This window comes from Filicampus tigris, chromosome 13 (genome assembly GCF_054856515.1).
Source record: "Filicampus tigris isolate MCC_2025a chromosome 13, RoL_Ftig_1.0, whole genome shotgun sequence".
NCBI lineage: Eukaryota > Metazoa > Chordata > Actinopteri > Syngnathiformes > Syngnathidae > Filicampus > Filicampus tigris.
Window position 1 is genome coordinate 20,156,488 of NC_141229.1, and position 23,640 is coordinate 20,180,127.

At 40.4% G+C, this 23,640-nt stretch overlaps 1 protein-coding gene across 1 annotated transcript in view; it reads left to right on the forward strand.

Moving 5' to 3' along the window:
* Positions 1–13,641: 13,641 nt before the first annotated feature.
* Positions 13,642–23,640, forward strand: part of sntg2 (syntrophin, gamma 2) — an 81,945-nt gene continuing 71,946 nt past the window's right edge. Inside the window, exon 1 of the mRNA XM_086050627.1 lies at positions 13,642–14,022. Within this exon, the coding sequence (XP_085906753.1) occupies positions 13,951–14,022 (72 nt within the window). The 5' untranslated portion in view covers positions 13,642–13,950. The remainder of the gene's footprint in view (positions 14,023–23,640) is intronic.

Genomic DNA, 23,640 nt, shown 5'->3' on the forward strand with positions numbered 1-23,640 from the left:
TACACACCTCGTCCAGACAGTTCAGTGTGTAAGGGTCACTTTTGCCTGTCCCAAGCCCGCATAGAGGAGGAGGGTTGGAATTGTGACGAAGTAAGAAACAAGAATTGACAGAAAAAAGTTCATTTGCAATTATAATCATATTTGGGGTTTTTTCCACTCACCTTTTGTCTCTGCCACAACGTTATTCTTCTCCTACAGCACACATGTCAAACTCAAGGCCCGGCCCGCAACCTCATTTTATGTGGCCCGCGAAGGCAAGCCATGTGCGTCAATTTCACGTTTATTGTAAATTGTTTTCTTTTTTAACAACACATATATATATGAGATACTGCAATGTGTGTTATTTGTTACCAATCCTCCCCTATAAAATAAGTTGAAAAATAATTGAACAAATCCATATCCATCAATTTGTTCTGTATATGCGATCTTATAAAGCGATCATACATTCATATTCGTTCACAGTCATAACAGCCCTCCGAGGGACACCATAACTGCGATGTGGCCCCCGACAAAAAATGAGTTTGACACCCCTGTCCTACAGCGTCCATCACAGCATGCACATGATCAATGATGCAAATTGGGTGATGCCATCATTTCGCGACTGAACTATTCGACAGCTCACATATTGCCGCCATATGTACATCACTGCAATTTACCACCACACGTATACAAAATCAATTTCAAATAAATCGAAGTGAAAATGAAGTGGATCAAGAATCATACAATATCTTTTTTTACATTTTTTTTAATTAAAAAATGAAATGTGAGTTGTGCAATATGTTTGAGCCCTTTTACTGTCATTAACTTAATGGAAATTATGCAGTGGAATTGATGTCACAATTGGCTACAACTAGACTGGCTGAGGTGGTTGCACTTCAAAGGTCACAGAACATCGACATGTATTTGGATAAATATAAGATCTTTTTTTCTGGCACGAATGTGTCTTGCTGTATGTGGAAGTCTACAAAGCTCATCCACTCATTTATTCTGGACAACTCCTAATTTCATGTTTTTATGATAACACTCCCACTTCCTTGCTTTCTGCAGGGCTTTGTTAATACTTGAGTGCCACTTTGTGCCAGCTCCCTTCTTTTCCACTGTGGGATCCCCCCGCATGCCACCAGACATGTCCCACTTTTGGGTTTCGTTCTTTTTTTAAATGTTTTATTTTTTTTAATGTTTCACTTGATTTGCAGGAGAGTCAAAGCAGCACATTGTGAGGAGACGGAGCAGTTGAGGTTCTTTCTGCCACGTCTCAACCAGGCTATTTTAGTTAACGACCACTAACGATTCGCGTACACAGAAAGCCACGGCTGTAGATTAATTTCAGAATGTATGTCTTTGGGCATGATTATTGATGAATATTATTTCTACCTTCAGTACTCAAAGCGCTTCACACGGTACCTCATTTAACTACCTATGACGCTGCATCAGGAGCAACTGGGAGTCCGGTATCTTGCTCAAGGAAACTTCGACAGGGTCCCAACCTCTGGCTTTGGGAAACCTGGGAAACACTCTACCACTGAGCCATGCTGCCCATTTAACTCATTCTATCCCAATGATGTATTCATATGTCATTTGACAATGGGTCTGAAAACGTCGGGCACTGATTTAGAGGAAAGAGGCAGTGGGACAGTCATCTGCGTTCCACAGTGGATAAGCTATATTAACTTCTCAAGATTTTAATGTTTTTTGTGGTGGTGGAGTGTGGACTAGAGTGACCAGATCCAAACTCACCAGATGTGGGACAGGGAGTATGCTTGTGGGGGACAATGTGGGACGCAGCTGACGCTCGCGACGGACACCAAAAATGCGACACAGCTTGTCTACTGCTCAGTAACATATAATATAATAAACTGAAACAAAATAGCGGCACAGTGGTCGACTGGTTAGCACGTCTGCCTCACACTTCAGAGGTCATGGGTCCGATCCCGTCTCCGGCCTCCCTGTTTGATGAAACACTTTCGGTTAAGTCCATCACAATTCAAGTCTTTCAGTTTTCTCCATAACAGCAACAGCAGCCACAAAGTTCACAGAAAGCTTGATCTGACTCGTCTATCACTGGCTTCACCCACGGACAATGAGTTCCCAGACCTTGTTGCAACTGCATTTCATTATCTTTGCAGTCTTCTTACTTTCCTTAGCGTCCTCCATTTTCATTAATTCATCACAAATTACTGGAACGCGTCGCTAAAATGCTTGTTTTTGGTAGGCGTATCTTTAAAAACAACTACAGTATTGCCTGCATGTGCGCCCGGCTGTTTGATTGACAGCATACCCCTGCCTCTCACAGTCTAGCACGCAGACAGTCACACCCGCCCGAACACCGTAACCCCCCCCCCACACACACACACACACACAGCCCGAGACCCGCCCCCATAATAGCCTCCACTGCGTGTTGTTGTCTGCTCTCAGTACACAGCACAGGCGTTTAATAAAAAACAAGATTTTAGACGCACGTTTGAAAATTGGTGCCTGCCGATCAGACATGCGGTACAGCGAGTCAATTTGCGTGACGCATCAAAAATCATTCAAATGCGGGACAGTCCCGCGGAAATCGGAACATATGGTCACCCCAGGGGCGATTTTAGGTTCAGAGTTTTCGGGGTGCTGAGCACCCAGAGTGTCTCCCTGGTTCAATTTTTTTTCTCATTTCACTTAAAGTCATTTAGGATCGTTCAATACTGTTCAGAAGTGTCACTTCCCATTTGTGAACAGCACATTACACTTTGTGGTTAGCAGAAACACTATTACTACGCCATGCCCAGTTTTTACTCATTTATTTCTGATAGATTACACACACTCTTCCTGTTCTTGCTCAATCATCCCTCCCTTCTCTTTATCTCTCTCCCCTTCCACTAACAACCGCATACAAACATCTTTCAGTCGTTAAAAATATTCATTCAGTCATTTAAATAAGTAATAAATAATCTACCACTGTTTTATCAAACACAAGCTATTTTATTACCAAGAAGATACAAATCCAGTATCATAAAAATCAGTATCAATTCATATTTTTTTTTAATAGGAAATGATTTATAGATAATCCATCAAAATGTGATGATAATGTGGTCAACTGATGAGGAGAAAATACGTAATTATCAGCATACATCTTGAATTTTATTCTGGAAGGGATGTTTTTAACTTTAGCCACTGTTCATATTTCGCTTCTCCGTAGAGCGGTGCTAGGAATCAAATGGACTGAACCATTTCGAGGCAGGGGAGTATTTCCGATGCTGCGTTCTTCACATTTTTGTTTTGTTTTATTTTTTTATTCATGCTTTTTTCATCATATTTAAGCATATCCTGTCCTTTTTTAAGGAAAAGAGAGTTTTAAAAATGCTATAATTTTTGGGGGTGCTTGGGTTGAATTTCGGGGTGCTTGAGCAGCCCCAAAAACAGGCTTGTTACGCCTACAGGTCACCCTATGCCCAGTGTGGCATAAAGAGGTCTGCCAAATTCCCAAAGAGGCAAAAAAAAATAGGCTTGCACTGGCACACTAATCAAGAAGTGACAGTTTTTACGCTCGATTGCAGCTGATCCGTCTGCGAATATAGAGCGGTACGTTTTAAACCGTCACAGTCACTATTGCTAGTGTCCTTTTGTTATTTTTTTTGATAAATTCACCCAGACTTGTGCTTGAGCTAAATATATCTTGAGGCAAAAAATGAACTTTAGTATGTCTGCCATCTCGCTCCCTGTTCAGTGACCCACAATTATTCAGATTTATGTAAACAAGATGAGTACTTTTTCTTTGACAATTTGCACGAGATGCCTTTTGGCTTGACAGTCTTGTTTGGGATTCAGGGAAGGTACAAAGGAAACATTTTGTTTTTTGACAAGGGGGATTCTTCACCTTTAACTGATATTCTCCAGCAAAGGCAGAGACAGAAATTTTTCAGTGTGTGGCAAGGGTGACACAACACCTCAGTGAGGGGTGGCCGTACATGCTTTATCATAACATCCATCCACAGTCAGGGTTTCATGAAATAAAATTCACACAGAACAATGGCCATCAAGCAGGAAGAAATCTAAGTAAAAAGCAGCATTTTGCTGAACTTCATTTCCTAGATAATTCCCTTTTCTTTGCAGTGCCTTTGCTTTTGTGACCTCATCTCATGGTCTACTTAAATACAATGCACTGATTTGCTAGCTAACAGCCAATCAAATTGAACAATTGTCACAGCCGGCCGACGCCTTTTTGCATACTGCGATCAATGGCTCATTCATTGAAATCAATTGTAAAAAGCACAAAAGTCTCTTATATATATATATATATATATATATATATATATATATATATATATATATAAACTAAAAATATAGTTTATATATTTTTATATATATATATATATATATATATATATATATATATATATATATATATATATATATATATATATACATATATAGTTCCTGATATTGAATGTCTGGACTGTGAAAAGGAAAATTTGTCTTTGGCAGTGAAGTAACTTGTAATCTAACTTAGTTACTTTTAAAGTCAAGCAATCAGTAAAATAAGCAAGTTACTTTTTAAAGCAAGTAATCAAGAAAGTAACCGTTTTTAAGGTAATGTGGCAACACTGCAAATCACCAACTTCTGATTTTTGTCATATGTTGTCACATATCCTTGACTACCATTAGTACAACAAAAATTGTATTAATCTTGACATACGACCAAAAATAATGTACAACGAAAAAAAAAACTTTCTGGTAATTACTCACATCTATACATTTCCTTTATAGAAATACACAGGGACCAAGAAGTATTTAGTCAGCCACCAATTGTGCTTCCACTCAATATGAGAGAGGCCTGTCATATTCATCATAGGTATACCTCAACTCTAAGAGATAAAATAAGGCGGGGGAAAAAATCCAGAAAATCACATTGTCTAATTTTTAAAGAATTATTTGCAAATTATGGTGGAAAATAAGATTTCAGGCTCTCCCAGACCTGTCACTTCTTCTTTAAGAGGCTCCTCTGTCCCCCACTCATTACCTGTATTAATGACATCTGTTTGAATCCGTTATCAGTACAAAAGACACCTATCCACAATCTCAAACAGTCACATTCTAAACTCCACTACGGCCAAAACCAGAGAGCTGTCCAAGGACACCAGAAACAAAATTATAAACCCACGCCAGACTGGGAAGACTGAATCTGCAATAGGTAATCAGCTTGGTGTTAAGAAATCAACTGTGGAAGCAATTATTTGTAAATGTAAGACATTCTAGACCGCTGATAATCTCCCCCGATCAAAATGATCACAAACGATGAGTGAAAAATCCAGAACCACACGGGAGGACCGAGTGAATGACCTGCAGAGAGCTGGGACCAGAGTAACAGGCTACCATCAGTAACACACTACGCCGCCAAGTACTCAAATCCTGCAGTGCCAGACGTGTCCCCCTGCTGAAGCCGGTACATGTGTGAAGATTCCTAGAAACCATTTGGATGATCCAGAAGATGGAGGATTGGGAGAATGTCATATGGTCAGATGAAAACAAAATAGAATTAGTTGGTTACAGCTCTACTCCACGTGTTTGGAGGAGAAAAAAAAATACTGAGCACCATATCGACTGGGGCTATTTTTCTGCCAACTCATAGAAGACGAAACCTGGCTTGGTCTGTCAGCAGGAAAATGATCCCAAACACACCGCCCGGTTAACAAAGGAGTGGCTTTGTAATTATTGCTATTTTGTTGTTGTATGTAAAGTGCTTTGTTACAGCTGTAGCTGTTGTGAAATGCATCGTATAAATAAAATTGTATTGTATTGTTTAAAATACTGAATGTCAGAGCTTCCTGCAGGTCTGATGCCAATCAATACTGGCTTTGAAAAGTGCACCGTTTTTGTTTCTCCATTTCTCCATTCGTAACTTTAGCCATGCTTGGCATTGTAATTATTTATAATCAGATGACTTTGTGGTTGTGCTGTTTTATAATAATTGGGCTCAGGGTCTTAATTGGAAAATAGATTAGCTCTATCTTTAAGGTGATTTGTGATAGCAGCTAATAACGCAACAGAATTTCAATTTGGATACTTTAAACGTGAAACTCAGAAAGTTGATCAAATTAGTGATGCAAGTGCAGAAGGATTTTCTTTTTCTCTAAACAGCTACCTGCCGTTGTTCTCGTGTTCAATTTTCGAGCCGAAGTGAAGTGTCTGTCAGGAAGATTATTCCCTTGAAAGAATCTCTTTAAAAGCCACAAATCAAATTACGTAACATACCTGCATGAATAAACCTCCAAAACCTCTTGTGCGCCTCTTGTATCCAACTGTACAAATGTAACTTTCCAAATGATCTGTGACACCTTTTTAAAATGCAATCAGAATGTGATTGACCAGCATGGATTCTTTCTGCTATGAGCTGGTTAATGCTGGTTTGTGCTGGTCTGATGCTGGTGGATCAGCATGGCAGTGACGGTCAACCAACATGGGATGTTGGAAGACCAGCATGGGAATGCTGTTGGACCAGCATAGGATGTGGGACAGTATGCAATGGTGGTCAAAGTGACTCAACTGCACACTTGTTCCCTTGTTGCTGGATGGTCTGTGTGTTCGATTTTTGCTGTGTCTGGTTAGGGGCTATTAAATAATAAACGTGTTGGGCCCCTTAAAATAAAGTTGATGGCACAAGTACTCTAACAGCTTGGGCGCTTGAGCTCTTTTATGTTCATTCCAGTATTATTTTTTTATCAATAATAAATGATAGCTATGTTTCGAATTGAAAAGGTTAATCGCTACAAACAGCAAATAATAACGGTCTATTCAGTCTTCACCTAAGAGGACTCTTGATTGTGGAGGGTTTGGATGCATAGATGGGGTGTAGGAGGCAGTCTCAGAACATGGGAAATGAGCTTAGATATTTCTATTATTTCTATTTACTCTATTCTATTTATTTATATATTCTACATTTTGTTTCTATTCAACCTTTATTTAACCTGGTAAAGGCATTGAATGAGAACAAATTGACATTCATATTCTATATGGGGCGGCACGGTGGTCGACTGGTCAGCACTCTTTAAATTGCCCCTAGGTGTGATTGTGAGTGCGGATGTTTGTCTCTGTGTGCCCTGCGATTGGCTGGCAACCAATTCAGGTTGTCCCCTGCCTACTGCCCGGAGACAGCTGGGATAGGCTCCAGCACGCCCTGCGACCCTGCGACCCTTGTGAGCGGTATATATATATATATATATATATATATATATATATATATATATATTTTTTTTTTTTTCTTTAATTGTACTTTTTCACCTTTTAGATGTCTGATTCCTTTTTTTTTTATTTTTTTTTTTTTTATTTTGTATTTTTTTATTTTTATTTTGGATCTTATCTTACTGTCTGACTGCTATCAACATAGAAAGTTGTTCAACGCTGGTTGACAGAACTATAACAGTCAGGGAATCTGCTATCTGTTGACACCAGCAAGACCAGCATGCAATTCACCAATTACCATAAACCAGCACATGCTGGTCTTGCTGGTGTCAACAGCTACCAGCATGAAAACACAACATTTTACTGATTTTAGTTCTTCAATTATATTACTGTTGTCGTTAGCTTTTAGCTCCAGTGTTTCCTCATGGGGGGCCCTCCGCGTTGGGGGGGTGGCTGCCCTTCCCGCAGGGGCTCCTTGGGTCTGGGTGGCCGGGGGCCTCTACACTTTGTGTGGGGTCCACCCGGCTAATCCGGGCCGGGGGTCTCTGTGATGGCGGCACTCCGTGTGGCCCGTGGGCTGTCATTCCCCTCAGCGTGAACGAGCCCCCCTCGGGTACCCTTTCCTCATATGGTTCCTCTGTGCCTTGTCATGTCTTTTTTAACAAAGTTTATCCGGATGTGTGCTTTGTGTGTATACGTGGGGTGTGTGTGTGTGTGCGTGTAGGTGCGAGTGCTGATGTACTGGCGGATATATATCTTTGGGTTTGTTGGGAGGGAGGGCGTTAGCGGGTCTTCCTTTTTATGTTGTGTTTTGGACATTTTTACTGGACAGCACTTTGAGTTGCATTCTTTTTGTATGAAAAGTGCTATATAAATTAATTTGATTTGATTTGAACAAAAACAGCATATCGTCACTGTCCTGTCACGTTATTGGGATTTCAGTTACTTGGAATCACCATTAATGTAAAAAAATCTTTTCGAAAAAAAAAAAAAAAATGGACATACCAATCCTGTAAGTGTTTTTCACAGGACAGCGGCGGTAGGCTGGTTTATGCTGGTTTGCACCCATTCTGGTCTATGCTGTTTTTTTTTTCAACAAGGGATTGATTTATACCTATTGAAGTCTTTAATTCGTGGTGATGGTTTGACTCACTCGACCTACAACAATTGTTGGCCTTACAACAGCAAAGGGTCACGAGTTAATTTCTGTGTTTTTTTTTTTTGTGTGGTTTTTTTAGTGTGACCGGACATCCAAAGATTCCCACTACAATGGTCAGAGAGATGCTTGTCTGCTTATGGAGGACTGTCAAAGTGCTTGACAGCGGGCACGTTTATCCACAAGGTTATTGTACGATGTTGGTAGCTCACGTTGTTCGATATTTAACCACAGGTTTTAAGCTCTAATTGTGAAAGCTAGATACCCTCGTACATCATCTTAACAATACGGTGATGCTCTGTCTCGATCGTCAGCCAATGTGGTCGTTTTTGTCACAACCTGCAGCATTTATCGTTTTCATCTTTCTCGCCCATGTCTGCATTGCTGCATGTGGTTTTTCCTTCATTTTATTTCTTAAGTTTAATGTAATTAATTACAGTGCAGTGGTATTATAATGAGAATATACTGTACTTACTCAACTGGAAATTCCACTGAGACCGTCTTATATCTTGTGTTGGACACGACACCGAGAAACAGATCACGCACCAGTGTGAAGGAGCGACGTAAAGCTTTCGAGATAATGGAGATTGGATGCTCAAGGGCACCACGACAATAGTCAGAAAGCAGAGAAGTGTCTCTCCAACAACTTTTCTCAACAAAAATATAAAGGCACAGCTTTTTTTTTTTTTGCTTCCAATTTTCATGTGATGAACTCCAAAGACCCAAGACATTCTATTTACACAAAAGGACAATTTCTCTCAAAGCAGTCATTGTTCTCATCTGTTTGCCATTGGTTTGCATACACAAGCATGAAAACGAATTTGCTGACTGAAGGTAGTTATCATACGTACGTAAAGGCAGGCTATTTGAATTGTATCCACATTATTTGGATGTTATAAATTATGCTAAAAGACATATCGGAAAAGAAGAAGAGAGGTACATTCTTGATAAAGCAAATAAGAAAGAAACCCACATTTCAAAGTCATTTGGGCCAGATCTGGCATGAAGTTGGCACAGGTGATATTCAGTCGGCACTGGCATACGGCATGTGAATCGAAACGTTGCCCAGGACCGGCAAAGGAGACACTGTCTTGACTGTGGCAAAAAGGTTGTTGAGTGAAGTATCTGGCCCAAATGTGAACACTGGGCCATATATGTATAGCCAGTCTTCTCCCACCTTTAAATGCAGTTGCAATATTTTTTCTACACACAGTGTTATTTTACATCACAGACATAAGGATTGTATTACATCATCACACACACACGTACGTGCGTGCGTGCGCAATTACCATTACGATGTGCTACGTTTGTTATGTTAATGGTCGACTGACGTCCGGGGAAGAAGCCCAGATAGCAAAATAAATAGCAAAAGCCACGTGCACTTTTGGCCTACACAATTCAATGAATTACAGTCCTTTTGTGGTCCACATCTGGTTCCCACAATATCAGCCACACAAGGGCCATATCTCAGCCAAATCATACAACCATAACTGGCCCCACTATACAGGGGGGGACTAAGGACTAAGTATTTATTTTAAAAAAGGTATTTATTTATTTATTTAAAATGCTTTATTGAAGAACACAGTTCAACACATCAAAATAACAGCCAGGGATAGACAAACAAACAGGAAAAAAATATTACGACGCTCTCATAAATACAAAGTCTTGAGTGCTTTCCTATTTGTGATGTACAATCGTTTTAGTATATTGTGTGACTTCATTTTAAAACATGAAAAAAATGTGGTCTTCTCTGGCTCCGGTTGAGGTATTGGCGCAGTCGTCTGATTTCGGCGTGGGTTCACTTCCCACTCGATAGACCACACATGTGCGTGTGAATGATTGTGTTTGTGCGTAAGAAAACAACAACAACAAAAAACACGACAAGTAATGCAATGTAAACATTTTTTTTTTTCAAGAATGTGTAATATGCAAGCCCAGTGGTGTTAACAGGATGCCCGGTGTGGGTGGGCATTAGTCTTACCATGGGGAGCAAAAAGTGCTGAAGTAGGTCGAAATCCAGCGTAGGGCTACTGCACCTTAAAACGTGTTTTGTTTTCTCCTTAATTGAGATAACTGTTGTTGTGATTTGGGCTAAACAAATAAAAGTTGATTTGATTTTGATTTTTTATTTCCCATTCATCAGAACTACATCCAGTTTTCTTTGGCTGCCCCCCCTGCCTCCCTTCTGGTAACGCCCCTGTGCAAGCCCACTAGTTGAAACAGGGCATTCTGATAAATATTGCATTTATGGAATAAGTGTTAATGCACTCGTTTTTGTCCATCTCTCGGGGCAGCCATTTTGTCTTCTGTCGACTGAAAATGACATCACAACTGCTCACAACGACCAATCACGGCTCGGATTCAGAAAACAGGTCAGCCGTGTTTGGTCGTTGTGAGCAGTTGCGAGCATGTCGCAAATTCAGGAATGTAGAGAAATATTGTGGGTGGCGCGACATTAACAACTGAGAAGTATTTTTTTTTCATGGCTGAATTTCAGAAAACTGGCGAGCTGTGATTGATTGTTGTCTGAGCCCTGAGCAGCTGTGATGCCGTTTTCAGTCGACAGAAAACAAAATGGCCGCCCCCAGAGATGGCTAAAAACGAGTGCATTTTGCTGCTTAACTTATATTCTACAAACGCAAAATTAATCAGAATGCCGTGTTTCAGCTAGTGGGCCTGCTGGGAACATATTCTTGAAAAAAATATCTTCGGATTGACTTCCGCTTTAAGGGTGGATTAAGGCTGATATCAGGAACCAGTTCTGGTCCATAGTAGGGCCAGCTATGGTTATATGATTTAGCTGAGATATGGTCCTTGAGTGGCCCACATTATGGACACCAGATGTGGACCACTAAAGGACTCATTCATTGAGGTAGGTGGGCCAAGTGCAGGTGGGTTGTGTGGCCCATCACTGGGCTATACCAATTTTGCTATCCGGGCAATACTCTGGACTATGAGAATACAAACAAATTAAAGCCGTTTTGAACACGAGATTCTCGCTGAGTTAATGTCTGCGGGGGATTCTCAGTCTGACGAGTTTTCAAAGTGTTGCGAGCACATAGTTACACAAAACTGGGTAGATAGAGGCTGAACCACTTTTCAGCAACATTCTCAAAGCCCGAGCAATTTTTGCAGTTTGACAAAGATTTCCCTGGGGGTGTGGAGTTTTTCAAATAAGATCCCCTCTTGTCCAGCCTATTTCTCCAATGACTGAACTCACTTGAACAGCAATATACTGTAAGTTTGGAAAAAAAATGTCAATCCTCATAAGCTCCTGAGAAATTCTTTGCTTGTCTCAGCCCCATTTGAATTCAAGTGCTTAGAATGCTCTCTTTTCCCCGCACTGTTTACTTGTCTGAAGAAGATCGGGAGGGGTAAGAGCTCATTCCTAATTGTCTTAAGTCAATACACTTTGGGCGAAGGATTTGCTTGTTTTGTTATTCTAATTTGTTCAATGCAGTCATCTGAAAGTGAAAAGATTCAAGTGAGACAAATCTTGTAAATGACAAACGCAGCGACGTTTCCCTCTGGGAGGGCCACTGGAAGTTCGATCATTACTTTGACTGGAATGCTTGTGGACAGAACCCAACAGTCTGAATAATAGTGCTGAAACTGTCAACTGCAGCTTGTAGATGATGACAGAATTTCAGGAATAGTTTCAGTTTATCCCCAACATAGGCAAACTACAACACTCTTCAGAGTGACTCGCACAGCGTGACAAATCTGCCTACATTAAATATGTACAGTGCACCTTTGTTGTGAGAAGGCAGACAGTGCCAGTTTAATCTCACTTTGTCCGATGAACAGCTCATCTGATTTAAAGTGGAAGTCAACCCAAACATTTTTTTCAAGAATAAGTTCTATGTAGACCCACTAGTTGAAACATGGCATTTTGATTAACATTGCTTTTGTGGAATATGAGTTAATCAGCAAAATCCACCTGTTTTTGTCCATCTCAGGGGGCGGCCATTTTGTCACTTCTATCGACTGAAAATGACATCACAGTTGCTCAGGGCTCAGACAACAATCAATCACAGCTCGCCAGTTTTCTGAAGCTTAGCCATGGAAAAAAAAATACTGCTCAGTTGTTAATGTCGCACCACCCACAATGTTTCTCTACATTCATGAATTTGCAACATGCTCGCGCCAAACGCTCCCTTCCTCTGTCCTCCTCCCCAAATCCCTCCCTTTGCCTCCGCCGCTCGATGTGTGTCGAGCGACGCTGGCAGGTGGGTGGCAGGTGGGCCGCACCTCCGACAGACAGCTGACATTGGTCCGTATCAATGACACTACTCGAAAAAGTTATTGCAATGACACATGGGTTGTCATGGGACAGTAGCTATTCAAAAATAACGCGAACGATCGTGAGAAAGATTGTAGCAATGGCAGAACCAGCAATTCTATATGACATGTTTTTGTTTTTTTTTGTTTTTTGTTTAATCTTGCGCAAGCGCTACAAATACTGTGTAAGATTATATACAGATATAGTAGAGCTGGGTATTCCACCTTTGACGGATGCCCATTTTGCAGGCGATAAACAATAAACTGGAAATAAATAAAAAAAGGTGGATTAAGCATAGGCGGAAGTGAATTAGATGGATAGACGGATCAAAATTTAGCGGTAGTTGGTCGCAGTTTGTAGTCGGAAACGCTAACGGAAGCCCGTTTAAAATCATAAGCGGACCGGCCCATAGGCGGGTACTATTTTTTCCGGCCAGACAAAATGGCTGAGGTACGGACGGTGGAAGGGTACCCCAGCTGCAGGCGTAAGGCGATAAACGGACCGTACATTTTTTTATAAAATGCCCAGCTCTGCAGATATGTACGGGGAAATTACAATTTTTGTAAGATTCAGTATACCCCGGGGTGGACAGGTATGGAACCCTGACTGAAAATAATAAAAAAAGATACAACTGAACCGCCAAAAACATTGAAGAAAACAAAACACTGTTGGAAATTAAATTCATGCAATATTTTACAAATGTATACAACATTTTAAATGCAAGTCAGATGCTTTTTTTTGCAGTCCAGGCCTTGAAAGCCCTGGTGGAACACCGCTATTGTAATTGTTATTATTATTATTTACATTGCAGCTATTGAAAAATATTTTGTCTGTATATTTGTAACTGGTGTGTCCAATGTTGTGTGTGCGTGTGTGTGACAGCTTCTGAAATTAATATTAAATATATGGCTGCTGATAACATGTTTTCAAGTTTTTGGTTTGCAGAGATAGCCGGGTCCACCCCATGCCCCCAAAGGATAAAGGTTTAGCTCCGCCACTGTTCAAAAAGCACATGAAAAAAAAGAACACATTTCAACGACATGATGTGACACTGTGTCAATGAACGGGTTAATGTGACGCAGCGTGTGGAGAAATCGAAAACGGACAGACACTCTGATGTTGCTGATGTTTTTCGGGCAGTCAGCGAGTAGCTGGCGCTGAATTTAACAGTGCCTCTCCGAATTGTGACGCACGGACGGCTTCGGAGGAGCACGGCGGAGCTTGGGTGTGATTTGCATAGTTTGGGACGATGTGGTGGATGAAGAGGGCGCTCCTCATTGAAGCCGCCGCTCGGCCGCGGCAGACTTGACTTGATAAAGTCCGCTGAAGTGAGCAAGACAAGCGGCTCTGGGAGATGAACGTGCCCGGGAAGCAGCAGCCCCAGCCTATCGAGCGACCTGCCAGCCTTTTGATTCCCAGCACTTCGGTAAGTCAACCCACATTTGATAGTGTCATCTGTGAACTGCATTTTACCTTCCTCCCGAGACACATTGCCCCGGTGGGCAAAAAAAATAAAATAATAATAATTAAAAAGCTTCAGACGCGATGTGATTCTTTGAAGTAATGAGCAAAAACACATTTTGAAAACACACAATGACTATAGGTTCGGTGGCCTTTACACAAACATAATGTAGAAGCTAAGCTTAATTTTGCTACACTTGAATATTCAGAAATATTTAAAACTTAAAAGGTATATTTCCCGCATGTAGGCTACGCCATTTGCGTCAGTAAAAATAATATTGTGTCCAAAATTAATTGAATGATGTCATCATTTTTCATGTACGTTTAATAACTTTAAAAACGAGTTTAAAATTATATAGCTGGCCGCCATGTTCATTTACGCGTCACTAAATAACAGTCACACGTGTGTAAACATTGGCTTAGATTGCGCAATGATTAGATAACAAAATTCAATTTTTTTTAATCAGCAGGACCAATGTCTCCAAAAAAGCTTTACTAAAGCAGCAAAGCAGTATTTAAAATTTGTAAATATTTAAAGAATTAAGGTTGTCTCAATTCTGCGAAGTGCTCTGTCGCCCCACCCCCTTTGCGTCCTTGTTGCGCACGTTGGCTGAGCCCGCATCCATGGCCTGTAAACGGAAACTTATTACCCAAGATTCATTGAGGATATGCCCAAAATTGCGGGAAACTGACGACATTCTGTGGAATTGCTGTACCTGTGTCGAAAAATGTCTCTTCAAGTGTAAATATGCGATTATTACAAAGTTTATCATATGTATATGAGCCATTCTACCGAATTGGTTGAAATTGCAGTCCCACAATGAAAATCAAATTTTAAAAAACAATGAAGTGTTCAGACCTTGCATATTTAGTAATATCTTGTTATGATCTATTTTACCACAAGGCATTAATTGAGATACTATTAAACTGAATGTATAAAAAGTCATCTTTTATGTGTAACTTCCTATTGGGAGGTGGCTGTTCCAATCTCCATCCATCCATCCATTATCTGTACCGCTTCTCCTCACAAGGGTCGCGGGGCGTGCTGGAGCCTATCCCAGCTGTCTTTGGGCAGTAGGCGGGGGACACCCTGAACTGGTTGCCAGCCAATCGCAGGGCACACAGAGACAAACATCCGCACTCACAATCACACCTAGGGGCAATTTAGAGTATCCAATCAACTTACCATGCATGTTTTTGGAATGTGGGAGGAAACCGGAGTGCCCGGAGAAAACCCACGCAGGCACGGGGAGAACATGCAAACTCCACACAGGGAGGCCGGAGCCGGGATCGAACCCACGACCTCTGAACTGTGAGGCGGACGTGCTAACCAGTCGGCCACCGTGCCGCCCTGTTCCAATCTCTAACTCCTAAATTTCAATTCATGAAAAAAAAAAAAAAATGTAGGAGATTTTTGCCAATTTAAAAAATACTTTACTTTAATAGAACATTTTGGTTGCTTTTAAATGTATGGTGAAAGATTTACATTGATTTTGTAGATGTTTTTCAAATTAGAAGTTTTAATGTGAAAAAACCTGTCCCAACTTTTCATGTCACTACCGAAACGCAAAGAGTATTTGTCTGTAGGCAGGGCTTGGTTTTAGCCACATCCCCAGAAATTTCACCAATAAGAGACATTACCTTCATGTTTATTACTGGGCACGTGGCGAGTAATTAGTTGACAGCATTATTAAGTATGTGCCCTCCAAAGTCTGAAAATCAGCATGTGGTTTTAAGGACCGTCACTACCCAACACCTTATTTCTGCAATAAAATGAGCACTTTTGATTTTAATGCTAAATGTTGTGTTTTCTATCTCTGTACACATGCTCAAAACTGTGTGTGGTAGCCACATTGTGCCTAGCATTGTTGAGTATTGTCAACAACTGTCATAAAACGTCACTGCCGAGAACGGTCACTACCGAAACGTTTCGGTAGTGACAATATGATGTTTATTTTTTAATAAAGTAAGTTTTAAATAATATAATACATATGTCATACATAGATCTTTCTGATCTTAACAATATTATATTCCACATTTGATCAAAATTTGAAGGGAAAAATGAACCCAAAACGGTCACTACCGAAACATACAGATAGGTTTCGGTTGTGACATAATGGTTTCGGTAGTGACAATATGATGTTTAATTTTGAATAAAGTAAGTTTTAAATAATATTATACATAGATAGATATGTCATCCAGAGATCGTTCTGATTTTAACAATATTCTATTTCATATTTTATCTTGATTTGAAGGGAAAAACACCAAAATGCCAAAAAGCCTAGCAGAGACAGAGTACAGGCGAAGGGTTACAATGACCCAGTGAAATCCGAAGAATATTTAATAAAGGAAAGAAAAAGAAATAAGAGATGGAAGGAAGAAGGAAAGCTGAAGTCTACCAATGAATTATCCAGCAGAGAGCAAAGGAAAGTCAGAAGAGCACGGAGCAAAAGACAAGACCACCGGATGTCTCTCAAAAAACAGAGAGAGAGGGAACATACATACAGGGAAATGTATGTTACAAAAATGTTTGTCATTCCAATTACATTTTCATTTGGAAGGTGAAACCACAGTTTTTCAAAGAGCCCAGTGATGGACAGGTGACCGGTCCAGCGTGTACCCTGCTTTTGCCCTAAGTCAGCTGCGATCAACTCCAACCCCCTGCGACCCTGAGTACAGCACAAAGCAGTAGAAAATGGAAAAAAATAATGTTTCATTAGTTATAATACACGTTAAAAGTTAAAATATAGCAAAACTAGTTAAGTGATTACAATGCTACCCTCACACAAAGTATTACTGCAACAGCAGCAACAATATGGTCACTACCAAAATGTTGCAGTCACTACCGAAAAAAACTGATGTTTTAACAAAAATAAAAAGTATTGAAGTATCAACCAACAATTTTTGATAATGATTGTTTAAGAGTATGTTTGTTTTAATTAATGATGACTTTTGAAGTCAATATGATCAACTTTCTACATTTTATGAAATTTTATGAAAAATAGCATATAAATTTTGATTTATTTCGGAAAAACTAATATTAAATTCTGTTAAAAATTCATTTTGATTGATTTTGATGTCCAAACCATGTATATTAATTTATAAAAATACTAGAGGGCGGAATGGAAACAAATATGAATGGAAAAATATATGAATCGGCTAGTAGAATTATTATTTTTATTTTTATTTTAGACTTCTTCCCATTCCGTTTTGAGCATGGAAGATTTTTGTTAGGTGTACTCATTTTCGATTGTTGTTGTTATTTTTTTAATTTTATTTTTTCATTGTTATTGTAATTATTGTTTCTTTTTTCTCTCTTCATGTTCAAATTAATTATTCATTCATTCATTCATTCATTCTTCTGTAATTGTGTGTTTCGGTAGTGACACATTTTAGGCACAGGGGAAATATTTGGGAAAGGCTAGAAAATACTATTTGAATGTTGACTGTACTTTTACTATATATATGCCCCTTAGATATGGTGCAACATGAATACAATACAAGTTTTTCTGAAATAAAATAGAAATTTCACACAATTTCCAACTGAATTTGAACCAATTCAGTAGAATGGCCCATATATGTGTAAGTTTACCTGTTACCATTTATCTATGTGTTTTGTCTTAGTTTAGCTGCTCTACTTAGCAACCTCATTATTTGGTAAGATTTATTTTGAAGTTAGCCTTTGCGGAGGCGTTGAGTATGTTTGCAGCTTCCTTTACATGTCTGAGTGTTGGGACAAGAGGCAGAAGAAAAAAAAAATCCTGTATCATTCATTTGAGGACTCGTTTCACCCCAAGTTGCCAAAATGCTCAGAGTTTTGTTTTTTCCCACTGTTCCACGGTTCGTGAACTGTGATTCTTGTTCTGTACGGATCAAAGATGATACCTAGCACCACTAGTGACTTGGTTACAGAGCATACACATCGGTCTGCCTTCGGGAGTTTCAATGCACGCATATTTGTCGGCCACGATCACGCCTGACCTGTTTTCTGAATCTGAGCCGTGATTGGTCATTGTGAGCAGTTGTGATGTCATTTTCAGTCGACAGAAGACAAAATGGCCGCCCCCTAGAGATGCCAAAAAACGAGTGGATTAACACTTATTCCACAAACGCAATATTTATCAGAATGCCCTGTTTCAACTAGTGGGCTTGCATAGAACATATTCTTGAAAAAAAATGTTTGCGTTGACTTCCCACATAAGGGCACACAAAAAAACCCACGCGACTTAATTATGGAAACACTGTATTGTGCAGTGCTTGTAGCGGCGGCAGTGCTCGTGGCCAGCAGCGCAAAAGCCGTCAGATTACTTTTCAGACAGTAGACATAAATGACTCAGCGCACTTAGATGCTGACAGCCTGACACAGTTGCCGTTCCTACTGACCACTTTTTAACAAACCAGGCTTGTTCAAGTGTGTTGTTTTAGCCGGCAAACTCACTACTGTGATTGTCAAGTAAAATTTATTCATGCAGCCCTTAAACAAAACAAAACAAAAAGTCTCCAAGGGCTTCACAAAAAAAAAAAAAACAGCTGGGGAAAAACGAGAAGCCTTGAGAAGGGACCACAGATGGGGGAATCCCTCATCCAGGATGACCAGGCACTTGTGACGACACTTCGTCTCATCGACCAAATTCTATGGGGAGAGATTTGTCCCCAAAAATGAATAATAACAGGTCAGAGTTTAGAAGGGTTACAAATGGGGTACCGCAAGGGTCAGTTATTGGTCCAAAACTATTTATATTATATATAAATGAAATTAGTAGAGTGACAGATTTTTTCAAATATGTAATTTTTGCTGATGATACAAATGTGCTATGTTCGAGGAAAAATCTAAAAGAGCTTTTGTGCAAAGTTGGAAGAGAGTTTGATAATATTAAGTCATGGTTTGATGTAAATAAATTATCTTTGAATATCAAGAAAACCAAATTTATGGTTTTTGGAAATCAGAAAAAATAAAAGGGAATATTACATAAAAAATTTGTAATGTTAATATCAAACGAGTTTTCGAAACAAAATTCCTTCCATCCATCCATTATCGATACCGCTTATCCTCACAAGGGTCGCGGGGCGTGCTGGAGCCTATCCCAGCTGTCTTCGGGCAGTAGGCGGGGGACACCCAGAATTGGTTGCCAGCCAATCGCAGGGCACACAGAGACAAACATCCACACTCACAATCACACCTAGGGCAATTTAGAGAGTCCAATCAACTCACCTTGCATGTTTTTAGAATGTGGGAGGAAACAGGAGGACCCGGAGAAAACCCACGCAGGCACGGGGAGACCATGCAAACTCCACACAGGGAGGCCAGAGCCGGGATCGAACCCACGACCTCTGAACTGTGAGGCGGACGTGCTAACCAGCTATATAAAAGGAAACATTTCTAAAACAATAGCAATATTAAAGTCAAGACATCTTCTAAATTATAAAGCCTTACACATAATTTATTATTCTTTGATATTTCCCTATTTGACTTATGGCGTAGAATTGTGGGGATCTACACACAAAACTACACTAAATGCAATTGTAGTTCGGCAAAAGAGAGCAATACGAATTATTAATAAGACTCACTATTATGCACATACAGACCCACTCTTTTTCAAATCAAACATTATGAAGTTAAAAGACATATATTATTATAAAATCATGCGAATAATGTTTAAAGCAAAAACCGAAGGCTCTTTGAAATCCGGGAGTCTCAATAGTGCTTAAGAGGTATTTGTAAGTTCAGTGTTCAAAAAGCAGTTAAGGGAATTAAAAGAAGATGTGTTTCTATTGTCGGGGTGAAATATTGGAATAATGCAAATATGCATTGGAAAACCTGTGAATCACTTTTATTTTTAAAAAAAAAAGCTATTTTGGAATGTCGCAGAGAATGATTTAGATGATGATTTATTTATTGCTATTTTTTGTGTTTTGTCTTTGTGTTTGCATAAAATGTAAATAGGTAAATGTAGTTTTTCATTGCCTTCAGGGGGAGAAAAGGCCAGGCTTAAATAAGCATTAGCTTCTGCCGGTGCCATTCTGATTTGTTGTGTATATATTATGGATTGTAATGATGACTGATGACAGAATAAACAATCAATCAATCAATCAATCAAGTGCATCAGGTAGCACCATGTCTACCATGTCGTTCAACTTCGCTCGCTACACAAGCATGAACAATGCTGTAATTATTATGTCCTTCTACCTTTCCTGCATGAAGATCAGAGTGCCATTTTGGTTGCGGTTCCTCACCGGCTTAATTTAAGAGCGCAGACTTTGCTCGCATTATGGACATAAGTTCTGCATACCGCTGGCTGCGCCGGTGATGGCAAAGGTTTGAAAGAAAACAGATCTTCCCATGGGCAGTTAAGTTCATCTCCCACTTCTTGCTATTAAAAATACTCAGCACGGCATCTGTTTTTAACCCTTTCATGCAAAGTGGTCACTACAGTGGACAGCTATTTAAAAGTTGATTTCCTATATTAATTAAACTAAAAAAATATATTTATATTTTAAATAATAACATTCAATCATAATTAATGCATGAAAGGGTTAAAAATACTTTTAAACATTTAAATTAATTAATATAGGCGAAAGCGGCCGCACGCTGGTTGACTGGTTAGCACGTCCGCCTCACAGTTCAGAGGTTGTGGGTTCGATCCCGGCTCCGGCCTCCCTGTGTGGAATTTGCATGTTTTCTCCGGGTACTCCGGTTTCCTCCCACATTCCAAAAACATGCATGGTAAGTTGATTGGACTCTCTAAAATTGCCCCTAGGTGTGATTGTGAGTGCGGATGTTTGTCTCTGTGTGCCCTGTGATTGGCTGGCAACCAATTCAGGGTGTCCCCTGCCTACTGCCCGAAGACAGCTGGGATAGGCTCCAGCACGCCCGCGCCCACCGACGTCAGTCTTGTCAACCCCAAACCATTTCCGGACTACGGACGACGTGGACTCGCGCCTCGCTATGAATCCCCGCTCGACACTCCTCCATGTTTGAAACAACTCGGCTGCAGTGCGGACAGATTCACGTGACCGGGTCCTGCCCGCTGATTCGGCGAATGAATTTCCTCGTACTTTGCGGCCGTCGGCTGACTCGCTTTTCGAGGCAGTATTAATACTCGATAATGTAAAATTACACATCGTGAAATCAAGATTGACGATGATCTCGATAACGATATATATCGCCCACCCCTAGTTATGCGTATATATTTATTTTTATCCTGCTTAAGTATTTGCAGTTATGTAAATGGTAGAGAACATTGAAAAAGCTAACGAAGATAACAAATATTCTATTAGTTTGTACCTCGATCTACATAAAGAATTTGACACAATAGATAAAAGAAAACTACTATTAAAATTGGAGAAGTATGGGATAAGGGGTGTTGCCTATTCGTGGCTAGCAAGCTATTTAGAAAATAGACACAATCAATCAATATTTGTTCCTTTTGATATTGTTTGCTACGGCGCATTTCCGGAGCGAAGAAGAAAGAGAGAGCGGTGAATTAGAGTGAGGTTGTTCAGCTTCAATGAAGACGCAACGAAACACTGTCCTTCTGTGTCAGTTGTTAGGGAAGACGCCAGAAGAAGTGCATGAACTCGACTTGATGAACCCGACGTACTCGCAGGGCGTAATTTTCTCTGCCTTTTTATGGCCAATTCCAGTGGGCGTTTTTACTTCCGAGCAGCGATCAAAAAGACAGCGACAACAATGGATATCGTGCGTGCTACAACAAAGGGACCTAGATGACTAGATGATGCATTTAATTATGTTGCGTAAACAATCTGGAAGGTGGCAGTGAAGGTGGTATGTGCGAGTGTAGCTTCTTTACACACACATACAGTACGTGACATCACACCCACGCCGCTGCCAAACTAGTTTGCTTCGCAGCAGCAACAAGCTGCGTGGTGGATCCCCTCCTCCTTAAAATAAATTGCCGGGACGAGCCGCGGGAAACTGTACGTCATCACAACATGTGACATAACGGATCGATCACGAGAGATAATGCGCGCGGCGTCGTATACGCAGAGACATTTTCTGACGTGTGCGCAGCATGTGTTGCAGACTTGTTGCCAACATGTCTCACAGCACATTGCGTCGGTCACGTAATGCAGTGCGGCAGTTGTCGCCTGCGCCCACGCGGGAGTATAAAGAAGCCTAAAAAGCCTTTCGCCTGAGTAGGTTAAGATGAACTTTTGGCTGCCTCGCATCACACGCATGAGAGCCGATTAGTGGGCCGGACTAAAATCCACCTCCGCCTTTGCTTAGTCCGCCCTTTTTTTCAAAATGTGTCACCCCCCATCCTCTGCCCCAAAAATGGGCGTCCGTCCGGGGCGGAGGCACGGATCGTTCCACCCCCCGGGACGGACTGCCCAGCTCTGTTAATGACTCCTTTTAGTAGTTTTGTTCTAATCTGTATAAATATGAGTATTGTGGCCATAATGACAATATAGAATATTTTTTTTAAAGATATAACATTATCCTCCCTATAAATATTAATGAAAAGGAGAATTTGGAGTCAGATGTACTGGAAACAGAAGTCATTGCAGCCATTAAAGCTCTCTCAAATGGGAAAACGCCAGGTAATGACAGATATAGCATAGAGTATTATAAATGTTTCCAGGATATATTGACTCCATTTCTCACTCTTTTTAATGACACATTTCCAAACAGTCAATGCCGATGACTATTCGATCTGCCACCATTTCATTCATTAAGTAGCCTTTGAATATAAAAATCAGAGCTGGGCACTTGACCCTTTTTTGCCGGTCCCGTCCTCCGTCCGTGACCTGGGTACCCTTCCGGCCTCGTCCCTCCGTCCTTATTCATAAAAATTTAATTGTCCTCTCCTTCTCCCCTCCGTGCAGACCGAACGTGTGCAGTGCACAGTGCTCCCGCCGGGGTGGGAGTAAGTACGCAAGTAAGTACGCGCAATTGGGTAACTAGTGGCGCGTTTGAATCATTCTCAGGCAATTTTTGTCGTTTGCCCATTTCGCCGAGTAGGTTGAGACTAACTTTTGGCCGCCTCGCGACCACGTCACACGCATGGTGGGCGATTAGTGGGGCTGACTAAAATCCACCTTTGCCCCTGCTTAGGCTGTCCCTTTTTTTAAATGTGTTGTCCCCCATCCTCCATTCCAAAAATAGGCATCCGTCAGGGCGAAACGGAATTTCCAGCTCTGATAAAAAGTTTCTTTACAATATTAGTGTCTGTGTAGAGTAATAAGTAACTTATTACCTTAAGTTACTTTTTTAAGTTGGTGATTGATTCATTTATTAATGCTTTTGACATTTTAAAAGCAAAATGCGAAATTTGCAACCATGGCTGGTAAAGAAAACATATACTATAAACGTAATGAGGATCTTGAACTATATATTGTTTGGTATACTGTTAAATGTTTTGACTATGGTGGGGGATCACTGCCTTTTGATATTTGTATCAATAACAAAATGTATTTTTTAAAATATGAATATTGAAACTGATATTTAGTCCAATAAATAAATAATTTGCAAACTGTACACCATAAATAAATTGATCATCTATCCACCTATCCATTATCAATACCGCTTCTCCTCAGAAGGGTCGCGGGGCGTACTGGAGCC